Source organism: Capra hircus, chromosome 10 (genome assembly GCF_001704415.2).
Source record: "Capra hircus breed San Clemente chromosome 10, ASM170441v1, whole genome shotgun sequence".
NCBI classification, from domain to species: Eukaryota; Metazoa; Chordata; class Mammalia; order Artiodactyla; family Bovidae; genus Capra; species Capra hircus.
The window spans coordinates 42,390,406-42,404,452 of NC_030817.1; the positions used below are offsets into that span (position 1 = coordinate 42,390,406).

The following is a 14,047-nucleotide window of genomic DNA, read 5'->3' on the forward strand; positions in this document are numbered from 1 at the left end:
ATTAAATGTCTGAGAGGCTGTATGTGATGTAGTTAAAAAGTTCAGGCTCTAAGGCCAGAATTTCCTGAATCTGAATTCATGTTGTTGTTCAGTCGCTAAGTCATGCCCACTCTTTGCAACCTCATGGACTGCAGCATGCCAGGCTTCCCTGTCCTTCACTTTCATTTTCCGAATTCATATTCCATCATTTATCATTTATCTGACCTTGGCAAGTTACTTAATTTATGTTTCAGTTTCCTCATTTTATAATTTATAATAAAAGCCACCTATTACATAAGAATATTAATAACAAGGCTCTCATAATTTAACACATTTTATCAAGTACATAGTTCAAATTGAAGATTTCCCTAAGTTAAAAAAGTATTAAAATTTAATTTTGGTCAGTATATGAAAATAAATCATAATTAAACCTCTAACCTGCCATAATATCCTGGACTTAGGTGGCTTATCCAGAAACAGAAAATGATTTTTTTTTTAGAATCTAATATAAAAAGTATTTTTCAAATATTTATAGGCAAATAAAATAGATGAAGCATTTTATAAAGATTTTCCATTAACATAAAAATCAGGAGTGTTTGAACAGAGACAAATTTTGTTTTTCCAAATTTTAAAAATGATTTCATTAAAAATAAAGGATAAAATCTCTTTAAAGCATGGTAGTACACCACTTAGAGCAATTCTATATTTTAGATTGCATAAAATGGATACTGCAAAATAATAACTTCTGAGAAAACTAGGACTATCATGAAATACCCTGGAGAAGGAAATGGCACACCATTCTAGTATTCTTGCCTGGAGAATTCCATGGACAGAGGAGTCTGGTGGACATAGTTAATGGGGTCGCAAAGAGCCAGACACGACTGATAGCCTAACACACATACACACATCATGAAGTAACATATAAATAAACAATTCTTGGAACAAAAGTAATTGAGATAAAAGCTCATAAGCAGTATTTCCCTTAATAAGAGAAAAACACTTTCAGTGGTCGCTATAAACTCTGAGACCACATAACTATATTCTCTTGGTGGCCAGATATATTGGTCAATATCAGCGGATTATTAAAATTTTTGAATGCTGACTATGATTAAACACTGAAATATAGAAGTTTTATATATATATTATTTATGTAAAGAATGGAAAAAAAACAATGTTATATATTACAGAAAGAAAGAATGTCCACAAATTTCCATATAATCATTACCTTTGGGGAGGGAGAGACAGATTTAGGGATGGTACAAAAGATCTGTAAATAAAAGGCTTGAAAAACAAATATGGCAAAATGCAAATATTTGTTATATGTGGGAAGTATTTTCTATACTTTCCTAAATGGTTAAATAAAATATAATAATAAAAGCAAATCTAAAAAGAAACCCCATGTAAAGTATTGGGATAAATCTAACCACTTTGATCTATCTCTCAACTCTAAGTAAAACAACTATGAAGCATACAAATAGGAAAATCTGCATGAGCACCAGAAATTAAATACAAAATCTGATATAGAAACCTATGAAATAGGACCAAATTTTAAAGTGTTTTTAATAATAAGTATACTTTAGCACATGATGGGAAAGTATATATGAGGAGTACTCGATAGATCCACATCCCCACTGGCAGAAACTTACTTAGAAAACCAAAGCACCACTGAAATGAGATGCTTATTGGGGAATCCAAAGAGATGCCCCTTACTAGAGGTCTCTTTAGAGACACCTGGTAGAATGATAACCTCCACAGTATAAAACATGATGTTGAAAACCATGATCTTCCCTAGGGACTTTTTTGCTTTCAATCTCACTTCCAGGGCCCTTTCAACAGTCACTTAACACAAAACTGTTCTTGGTTTACAAAACATATATCAGATGAGTAGCTTGTAGAAGTCTATCCTACTTTTTAAAATTGACCCCTACATATTTTTCATTTTTTTATGAGGCAAAAGAAGGCAACTTTAGTCTGTCAAAGTATTCCATGTGAAAACAGAATCTCAGGCCTTTCTATGGAGATTTTATTTCCTAATGTCAGGGGATAGTCTCCAATGGTGAAATGAAACTTTTTCCTTAAATATCTGAAACAGTGTCACTTTCCCTCCCTCTTGATTTAGTCATGTAAGTTGTCTATGTCTCACTGGAAACACTTGGCTAAAATCTTTACTAGGTCTACAAAAGAGCTTAGGGAGATCCAAGAATATTAATTAAATTTTGGCATTGTGAAAGCTTATAAAAATTATCAAGACATGTTTTAATGACATTTTTAAAATTTAAAGATAAATTTTAAAATATTGGAATATCTAAATAAAAGTAAAAACTAAATTTTATTGATTAACTGTATAGAAAGAAAAAATAGTTTGGTTTAGACTCCTCTATTAGACTAAATAACAAGATAATGAAGCAGTATATAGTTTCATAGGAAAATGTGATTTGACACTTTTGATATTTAAATTGAAAAATAAACTCAGTATTTAAACAAAACATTTAATTTATATCAGTCTGACTCTCCCATAGATAAAAGCTATGAATTCTTGAGAGTGTTTAAACAAAGGGCACTAACCACTTGCAGAGGATGAGATGCTTAGATAATATCACTGACTCAAAGGACATGAATTTGAGCAAACTCCAGGAGATAGTGAAGGACAGAGAAGCCTGGCATCCTGCAGTCTATGGGGCTGCAGAGTCAGACATGACTTAACAACTGAACAACCACGTGAAGATACCAGAGAAAGACTAAAAGCAGACAGAAAAAGGAAGGGGAATTGAACCTTCTAACATGGAGCCCGTAGGATTCTCATCAAGAAAAAAAATGGGGAGAGGACTGAAATCCATAGAATTAGAAATGAAAAAGGAGAAGTTACAACTGACATCACAGAAATACAAAGGATCAGGAGACTACTACAAGCAGCTATATGCCAATAAAATGGACAACCTAGAATTCTTAATAGATACAATCTTTTAAGACTGAACCAGGAAGAAACAGAAAAGATGAACGGATCAATCACAAGTACTAAATTGAAACTGTGATTTTAAAATTTCCAACAAATAAAAGTCCAGGACCAGATAGGTTCACAGTCAAATTCTATCAAAGAGTTCAAGAAGAGTTAACATCTATCCTTCTCAAACTATTCCCCAAAATTGCAGAGGATGGAACACTCCCAAGCTCATTCTATGAGGCTACCATCACTCTGATATCAAAACCAGACAAAGATGTCGCCAAAAAAAAAAAAAAAAAAAAAAATTACAGGCCAACATCACTGATGAACACAGATGCAAAAATCCTCAATGAAATATGAGAAAACCCAATCCAACAACACATTAAAAGAAACATACACCATGATCAAGTGTGCTTTACCCCAAGGATGCAAGGATTCTTCAACACATGTATATCAGTGTGATACATCATGTTAACAAACTGAAGAATAAAAGCCACATGATCACCTCAATAGATGCAGAAAAAGCTTTTGACAAAATTCAATACCTATTTACAGTAAAAACTCTCCAGAAAATGGGCATAGAGGGAACATAACTCAACATAATAAAGGCCATGTATGGAAACCTACAGCAAACATCATTCTCAGTGATGGAAAGCTGCAAGCATTTCCTCTTAGATCAGGATTAAGATACGGATATCCACTCTCACCACTTTTATTCATTCTTCAACAAATAAAAAATTGGAAAAAATATGTAAAACAATGATTTTCATGTGTTGGACAACAGGCAACACTGGACAATAATCCCCGCCCCTCAGCCAAGAGAAGAAAACCTAAAGAAGGAACACTTGTCTGTTTTTGTCTCTAAAAAAGAAATTTCAGGCCACAGTGCAAGTGGTGGGAATCCAAACAGAACTGATTTGAAAAATAAAATTTAACATTCAGGTGGGTCAGGGAAAGCTAAAATTTACTGGTCAGCATAACACAGATGAGACAGAAGCACATACAGAGCATTCTGGAGCTCTTCGGAAGGTTATCCTTAAATTTTTGCCTGAGGTTGGTTTTAAAAAAAAACACAGGAAGGAGCAGACAGAACAATGCCTGGGGCTCAGAGGAAGCTCATGTTCCAGACAGCCAGATGGGAAATCTGCAATACCCAGAGCATGGAGTAGAATACTAAAGAAGAGAACTGTCTCAGCAGGGGAAGCAAGTTAGGCTAAACAAAAGACTTCTCTGGTTCCACCTAATGAAGCTTAAAATAAAGCCTCAAATAGACCAAAATATTTCTAAGTATTAATAACTAGAGCACATCACAGAAAAAAAATACTCAAAAATATATAAAGGAATAAAATAAAAACTCACAAAACTACAAAATTTACTTAAGAAGAAACTGATCATTTGATCACTGTATCTATTAGAGAAACTGACCTTTTTTATCTGACCAAAAAAATATGACCACAGAGAACTTTCCAGACCCAAATGGCTTCATTGGGTGAATCTACCAAATATGTAAAGAAGAATAAATACCAATTTTACACTAACTCTTAGAAAAGAGAAGAAGGGGAAACATTACACTTATTACTAAAATGTGATAGGATAGTACAGAAAAGAAAACAAAATTTTAGCAAACTGAATTCAGTAGTACATTAAAAGGTTAATACATAATTGCCAAATGGGATTTATCCCAGGAATGCAAGGTTGGCTTAACATTTGAAAAATCAATCAATGTAATTCACTATATCAAAAGACTAAAAAAGAAAAACAATATGTTCATCTCAACAAATGCTAAAAAGCATTTGTAAAAATTCTACATATATTTGTTATAAAAAGAACAAGAACAACAAAAACTTCTCAGCAAACTAGGAAGAGAAAGAAACTACCCCAACCTGATAAAAGACATCTATAAAAAACTTCAGCAAAAATTTAACATTTTTCATCTAAGATCAAGAATAAAACAAGGACGTCCACTCCTACCACTTTTAGTCAACATCTTCTTAAAGATCTTAACCACAGGCAAGTAAAACACATAAAACGCTTATAGATTGAAAAAAAATGCTGTTTATTCTCAGATGACATGAATGTCCATGAAGAAAATCTTAAGAAATCTAAGAAGGCTACTAAAAATAATAAGAAAGTTTGGTAAGATTGCAGGATATAAAATCAACACAAAAGTATTTTTCTATCATATTTTCTATATATTATCAATGAAAAATTAGGAACTGAAATTAAAAATACCATATGCAATATTACTTGAGAGATGTGTGCAGCATCTATACAGAAAAAATACCGGAAAATATTGCTGAGGTAAATGAAATAAGTCCTAAATAGATGAAATAATCTATGTTCATGGAGTGGAAAATCAGTGTTGTTAACATGTCAATGCTTCTTGAGTTGATAGATTTAACCTAGTTTCAATTAAAATTTCAGAGTATATACTTTAAATACTGTAAGTGGTTTAAAATTATACAGAAATGAAAAGACTCTGGATAACCAAAATAATATTTTTAGAAGAACAACAAAGGTGGAGAATTTATAACACCTGACTCCAAGACATGTTATAAAACTACATTTATCAAGGTAGTTTAGTATTGGCATCACCAAAACAAAATTTAGAGTACAAGTATGTATTTAGGCATAGGCCAATACAAGTGTTGTCAAAAGCTTTTTTGACAGAAGTTCCAAGGTAATTCAATGGGCAAAGATAATCTTGTCAACAAATGGTTCTAGAACAATATACAAAGAAATGATCCTCAATGCTTACTTCACATAATTTTCAAAAATTATTGAAAATGAATTAGAGTCCTCAATGTAAGAGCTACAGTTTTAATCTATAAAATTATATACTATAAAATTTCTAGAAGAAAATATGGGAGAAAATCTTGACTGAAATTAAGCTTCATAAAATATTCTTGAATATGAAACAGAAAGCAAAAACTATATTGGAAAAAATGATAAATTTGATTTCACCATACTATATAATTTTGTCTTTCAAAAGACACTATTATAAAATAAAAAGGGATTCACAGATTATACAAGAATATTTATAAAATATATATCTGTTAAAGGACTTATATCTAGAATATATAAAGAACTGTTATAACAGAATTAAAAGAATACAAACAACCCAAATAAAAATAGCCAAAAGACTGAAATAAACACTTCAGCAAAGAAGACCTACAGATGGCAAAAAAGCACATGAAAAGAAGCTCATCATAATTAGTTATTAGAGAAATCAAAATAAAACCTAGCTAAATACCAGTATTGGAGAAGGCAATGGCACACCACTCCTGTACTCTTGCCTGGAAAATCCATGGACGGAGAAGCCTGGTAGGCTGCAGTCCATGGACTTCACTTTCACTTTTCACTTTCATACATTGGAGAAGGAAATGGCAACCTACTCCAGTGTTCTTGCCTGGAGAATCCCAGGGACAGGGAAGCCTGGTGGGCTGCCGTCTATGGGGTCGCACAGAGTTGGACGACTGAAGTGACTTAGCAGCAGCAGCAGCAGCAAATACCAGTATAACCCACAAGCACAGATAAAATTAAAAGATTATACAAAGTGTTAACAGGGAAGTAGAGTATTAATATAACTTGTATACTGGTAGGAAGTAAAATTTTAGATAAATGTGGCAATTTCTTAAACTGCTGTAATGCATTTCCTATAGTACCCAGACTTCCACTACTAGAGGTTTACTAAAGGTAAATGAAATTCTATGTTTACATAAAGACTTGTAATGAATATTAACAGCAGCTTTACTTATAATAGCTTATAAATAAGCTTATAATAACTTTTCTTGGAAACAATGCAGATGTCTACCCATCTGTGAACAGACAAAGAAACTGTGGTATATCCTCACTATGGACTCAGCAAAATACAGGGTAACAAACTATTAACACATGCAACAAGATGAATGAATCTCAAAATAATTATGCAGAGTAGATAATGCCAACAAAAGATAGCACATGTTCTATGATTTCATTTACATAAAATTCTAGAAAATGCAAACTAACCTGTACTGACAAAGCTCACATGAGTAATTGCCTGGGGATTGAGAAGGAGGGAGGAATTACAAAAAAAGTCTAAGGAACTTTTGGGAATGGTGGATATGTTTCCTATCCTGAAAGTTGTGATAGTCTCATGAGTTTATATATATGTCAAATTGTCAAATTTTATATTCTAAATATGTGTAGTTTATTGTACATCAATTAGATCTCAATAAAGATGAAACAAACCATGTAGTTATTTGGAGCAAAAATCCTAACACTAGATAATGTGAGGCCATTATTTATGTAGATCTTCTAATATATGTGACAACGATAGCACAAAGGACAAAGAGGAGTAGAGTACATGTTAATTATCATTCTCCAAGTTCCTACATTTTAGTGAAATAGGATAACATTAACTTTAAGTAGGATTTCAATAATTTAAGGATGTGTTTGAAATCATTAAGGCAATCACAACGCAAATAGCCAACAGAGGAATAAAAATGGAATACTAAAAATATTTGATTAACCAAATGAAGATAAAGAAGGGGAACTGAAAAACAAAAAACAGGTGAGCTAAAACTGAAAACAAACAGGAACATAGTAAAACAAACCTAACCATAGTTATGTTGAACTGACTCAATAGTTATGTTGAATGTAATGAAGTAATCACTCCAATTAAAAGGAAGAAATTGTAAGACTTAAAGAAACCCCAAGATTCAACTATATCTTATGTATAAGAGGTATACTTTAAAAATAAAACACAAAGAAGCTGTAAGTAAAATGATGGGAAAAGAGGCACTATGCAGGCCACAAACAAAAGCAAGCTGAAGTGGCTGTATTAATAACAGACAGAATAGCATTCAGTAGAATTATCACAGATACAAAGAAATATAATGATTGAAGGGAAAACATAATACATGAATGCATATGTACCAAATAACTTTAAAATGCATAAAGCAAAAATCAACAGAATTAAGGAGAGAAATAGATACTTCTACAATTGTAGTCGGAGATCTTAATATCCCCTCTCAGAAATAAACAGAACAATTAAGTAAAATATCATAAAGATACAGAACCAGAGTTAGCAAACTTCTTCTATGAAGGGCCAGATAATCCAATATTTTAGGCTTTGTGGGCTGCATATGACCTCTGTAGTATATTCTTTAATGTTTTGTCATTTTACAACCCTTGAAAATGGAAAAATCATTCTTAGCTCATAGGCCAGATGTGGTCCATAGGCAATAGTTTACTGAACCCTGATATAGAAGATCTAAAGTAAAAAGTGAAAGTGAAGTTGCTCAGTTGTGTCCAACTCTTTGCGACCCCATGGACTGGAGCCCACCAGGCTCCTCCATCCATGGAATTTTTCAGGCAAGAGTTCTGGAATGAGTTGACATTTCCTTCTCCAGAGCATCTTCCCCACCCAGAGACTGAACCTGGGTCTCCCACATTGTAAGCAGATGCTTTTACCATCTGAGCCATGATAAATCACCTTGATCTAACTGAGACAAAATAATTGCAGAATATATATTCTTCTCATGTGCACATGGAATGTTTACCAAGACAGATCATGTACTGTACTATAGAACAAATCTCAATGCACTACAAAAGACTGCACAGATCACTATTTTTAAAAGTAGAAATCATTATTTTTAAAAGTAGATCAGATCACTATTTTTTTTAAGTAGAAATCAGTAATTTTAAGATATCCAGAAAAAACCTAAATTAAAAAAAATTAAGTAATATACTTCTAAATAACCCATGGATCAAAACAGAAATTATGCTGGACATTAGAAAATATTCTGAATTAAATGACAATGAAAATATAATGTCAAAATTTGCAGAAAGTAGCTGAAACAGTAATTGGGGAAATTTATAGCTTTAAATGCTTATATAAAAAAGGAGAATGATAAAACAAATAGAACAAATTCAAACAACAGGTAGATAAAGGATATATGGGAGTTCCTTACACTATTTTTAACACTTTTCTGTAAGTTAAAACTTGAAAAAATTTAAAGTCCCTTAATTTTCTATTTTTACAAGTTATTTTTCACATGTGAGACTAAGAAGCAAAAAGAGATGTTTAACATTGGGTCAAAATAGTAAATTATCTCTCTTTCTATACAAAATAACAAATATGTATGAGTTCTTTAAAAACCAGGGTAACATTAGCAAATAAGAAATTTCACATAACGACTAAAAGACAGCAATCAGACAGAATGCTATCTATAGAGATAAGAGTGGCAAAAAACCAAAGTACTAATCAGAAAAGCAGTAATTAACAATTAAACAATTTTAGAATAAAAAACTAACTGAAGAGAGAATTTTCAGAGGAGTAGGTTGAGGAGGTTAGTCCCTCCTTCCACCAGCCTTTATCAAGTAGTAAAATGGAAAGGTATTTCTCTTTATGCTAGGAGTTCTTAACTTCGCCTGCAAATTGAAGTCATCTGAGTACCTTTAAAAAAAATACTGAGTGTGAGATTCTGTTTAGTTGGTCAGTAATGAGGCCTGAGCACCAGACCAGTGCTTAGTATTGAAATACAGTATAAATTAGAGAGACATGAGCTTGCCTTAAACTGCTTATTAATATAGAGTAACTAAGAAGTTTGGTCTTGTCTCAGAAATTTGGCAGGTAGAAGAGAACACAGAAAAATATCCATGTGAATTGGGTATTTCAAGTAGTCTGTAAGTGGATTATCTAAAAAGTGAGCATTTGGAAACAAAATACTGGAATCCAACTATCTCCCTTGTAACAAATAAACCACAAATGGATTAAAGAATTGAACAAAAATGGAAATTAAAAAGTACTAGATAAAAGCAGGTAGATTGTTTTTTCGTATTAGGTTAAGTAAGTCCTGATAAATATTCCACAAAACTGACATTCTACAAAGGCATTATTTAAATTTACTGAATAAAACATTTTAAGCTTATCTATTGGTAAAACACATTATTAACCAGTTAGCAATACAGCCAAAAAGTAAGAGTATTTGTAGCATTCTTATACCTGAGAAGTTCCCTGAGATTAATATTAAAATCATAATAAGTGCAAATGAGAAAAGGACTTAAGTACATGTAATTTTTATAATGAAAAACTAAAAATGTAAAGCAGTATTCAAATTACTATAATATCCATCTATAAATTAAATGTTATTTTAAGACTCTCACCAGAAAATAATCATTAAAAAATTCTGATAAATGAATAATGATATACTTGATTTTGGCTATTTCAGTAAGCAATATATAATAAATTTACTTACAAGCTGCTATGTGTTCTTGATCTCTAGCAATCATGTCCTTTATAGTTTTTGAAGGCATTTTCCTGCTACCATGAATGGTTGTTGTGGAGAGTTCTTTCAGTTTCCAGTGGGTCCAAAATCCTTTTTGAGGTGGTAAACCTGTTAATACAAAATGTATATTTAACCAAAGAAATTACTATTTTAAAAACATCTTCTGTTGAACCCTTTTTGTGAGTATACATTTAATTCTCACAACAGTCCTGTGAGAACTGCCAGTCTTAGGTTTCAAATGAAGGAATCTCTACATAAAAATGTTAATGTCTCATCATATAAGACAGTGAATCAGAAAAGAGATAAACATGATATATACCCTTCTGACTGAAAAATACAAGCTAAGTTCATAAACAGACACAAGGGGAGATTAACATTGTGAAAACTTGAAAGGACCTAAATATCCAACAACAGTACATCCCAACAGTGGATCATGAAGTATCCATAAAAAGTTACCTTGTAAGTATTTATTAACATATAAAAGTAATCATAGTATTGTTTTTATGTGAAGGACAATTTTACCTTATACAGATGTGTTACTGTAGCTTAATTGTTAACATGATTGCCTCTGAGCAACAATCAATAGATGATTCCATTTAAAATTTTTCCCTCTCTGTATCTATTATTTTCAAAATAATGTTTTTGAATAGATTATAGCACTCTAAAAGTAATAAAAGTAAATTCTATTTAAAAAGTTCCACTTTTGTTCCAAAAGCTGTGTAGGGTTGAATAATTGATTTAACCACACAAAACATTTATATCCTCAGCAGTAAAAATGAGAACAATATAAATTCCTTAGTATACTTCATATGCTTATTCTGCTGGTTAATTGAGTTTGTATATATTAAAGCATTCAGTAACTGGGAAACATGAATATAAAAACAAACATAAAATATAATAAACATATTAACATACATTGACATACTCATAAAATATATCCAATATTTTCCCAGTAGTGAGTATTCAATGAGGATTATTTGTTATATTTTGATATCAAATTGGAATTTTCGAAGAGTTTTTAAATTTGGTCATTGCTTATTTTACATTAGTTGCCACTAGATAAAATATTCAAAACGACTCATTTGAATGTTTCTCAATATTGTCTGTGTTTTAAAATATATAGCATATTAGTGGAAAATCTGGAGTATAGAAAGGTCAACAGATCAGGATATTTAAAAGATAGTTTTTTATTGAACGGGAGATCAATGTCAGAGTAGGAAGACATGGAGCTCACTTCTCATAAACACATCCAAAATACATCTACACATGGAAGACAACTTCAAACAAACAAACAAACAACTAATTGGAAACCAGCAGAGTATCTTTTATAAAGCCAAAACTGCAAGAAAGATCTCCATGTAACTGGGCAGAATTGCAAGGGGAGGGGAAGGCGTTAGGGTGGGTCCAGCACCCCTGGAGGGGTATGGAAGAGAAAGTCCACACAGGTGGATCCTTGCCCCGGGGAGCCCCCTTGTCTGCTGGGAAATCCACTGAGACAGATGGGAGAGCTGGAGAAGCCTAGACTCTACTTGTGAGGCAGGTGTGTGTGTCGGATTGCTAACAATCAGAGCAGCGAGAGACTTGCACAGATGGCAGCCACCTCATCACACTTCCCAGTCCAAAGGGCAAATGCCCGGTTCCCCTCACTCCACACCACAGCCTGGCAGGAGCTCAGGAGAAAGATGCAGTCTTGCTGCTAGAAGTGGGACTGCTGACTTCGCAGTAGCCCTAGTTTTCATTTTTGATGAACCTCCATACTGTTCGCCACAGTAGCTCTACCAATTTACATTCCAAGTAACAACAAGGGTTCTCTTTTGTTCACATCCTCATCAATATTTGTTATTTGTAGTCACTTTGAAAATGGCCATTCTACCAGGTATGAGGTGATATCTCACTGTGGTTTTGACTAGCATTTCCCTGGTGATTAGTGATGCTGAACATCCTTTCCTGTACTTGTTGGACATCAGTATGTCTTCTCTGGAAAAATGTCTTCAGTTCCTCTATTTTTTTATTTTTATTTTTTTAAATTTTACTTTATTTTACTTTACAATACTGTATTGGTTTTGCCATATGTCAACATGTATCCACCACAGGTGTACATGAGTTCCCAATCCTGAACCCCTCTTCCACCTCCCTTCCCATACCATCTCTCTGGGTCATCCCCGTGTACCAGCCCCAAGCATCCTGTATCCTGCATCGAACCTAGACTGGCTATTCGTTTCTTACATGATATTATACATGTTTCAATGCCATTCTCTCAAATCATCCCACCCTCTCCCTCTCCCACAGAGTCCAAAAGTCTGTTCTGTACATCTGTGTCTCTTTTGCTGTCTTGCATACAGGGTTATCGTTACCATCTTTCTAAATTCCATACATATGTGTTAACATACTGTATTGGTGTTTTTCTTTCTGGGGGGCTTCCCTGGTGGCTCAGAGGTTAAAGCGTCTACTTCCAATGCGGGAGACCCGGCTTTGATCCCTGGGTCAGGAAGATCCCCTGGAGAAGGAAATGGCAACCCACTCCAGTATTCTTGCCTGGAGAATCCCATGGACAGAGAAGCCTAGTAGGTTACAGTCCACGGGGTCGCAAAGAGTCAGACACGACTGAGCAACTTCACCTCACTCTGTATAATTGGCTCCAGTTTCATCTACCTCATTAGAACTGATTCAATCAAAAATGGGCCAAAGAACTAAGTAGACATTTCTCCAAAGAAGACATACAGATGGCTAACAAACACATGAAAAGATGCTCAACATCACTCATTTTCAGAGAAATGCAAATCAAGACCACAATGAGGTACCATTCCACACTAGTCAGAATGGCTGCCATCCAAAAGTCTACAAGCAATAAATGCTGGAGAGGGTGTGGAGAAAAGGGAACCCTCTTATACTGTTGGTGGGAATGCAAACTAGTACAGCCACTATGGAGAACAGTGTGGAGACTCCTTAAAAAACTGGAAATAGAACTGCCTTATGACCCAGCAATCCCACTGCTGGGCATGCACACCGAGGAAACCCGAACTGAAAGAGACACGTGTACCCCAGTGTTCATCACAGCACTGTTTATAATAGCCTGGACATGGAAGCAACCTAGATGTCCATCAGCAGATGAATGGATAAGAAAGCTGTGGTATATATACACAATGGAGTATTACTCAGCCATTAAAAACAGTTCCTCTATTTTTAAAATCAGACAGTTTTTTTGTTTGTTTATTTTGCTATTGAATTGAGTTCCTTTTAGCTTTTGGGTATCAATCCCTTATAAGATATGATTTGCACATATATTTAATAAATTCCCTTTTCATTTTGTAGATTTTTTTTTACTGTGCAGCTTTTTAGTTAGATGTAGTTTCACTTACTAATTTTTGCTTTTGTTGCTTGTGCTTTTGATATCATATCCAAAAAATTATTGCCAAGACATATATTAAAGAGCTTTTCCACTATGTTTTCTTCTTAAGAGTTTTATGGTTTCAGTTCTTTTCTCCATTTGAAGTTAATTTTTGTGAGTGATATAGAAAAAGCAAGGGAATTCCAGAAAAACATTTGCTTTGTTTTCTACAGTAAAGCCTCTGACTGTGTGGATTACAACAAACTGGAAAATTGTTAAAGAGATGCAAATACCAGACCACCTTACCTGCCTCCTGAGAAACATGTATATAGGTCAAGAAGCAACAGTCAGAACCAGACAGGGAACAACAGATTGGTTCAAAATTCGGAAAGAAGTATGTCAAGGCTGTATTTTGTCACTCTGCTAATTAAACTTATACACAGAGTGAAAGTGAAGTCGCTCAGTCGTGTCCGACTCTTTGCGACCCCATGGACTGTAGCCCACCAGGCTCCTCTGTCCATGGGATTC

General features: G+C 33.6%; 1 protein-coding gene across 1 annotated transcript in view; it reads right to left on the reverse strand.

Moving 5' to 3' along the window:
• FAM227B (family with sequence similarity 227 member B) overlaps nt 1–14,047 on the reverse strand; it is a 228,409-nt gene that overhangs the window by 158,463 nt on the left and 55,899 nt on the right. The window contains exon 11 of the mRNA XM_005685798.3: nt 10,162–10,299. Within this exon, the coding sequence (XP_005685855.1) occupies nt 10,162–10,299 (138 nt within the window). The remainder of the gene's footprint in view (nt 1–10,161; nt 10,300–14,047) is intronic.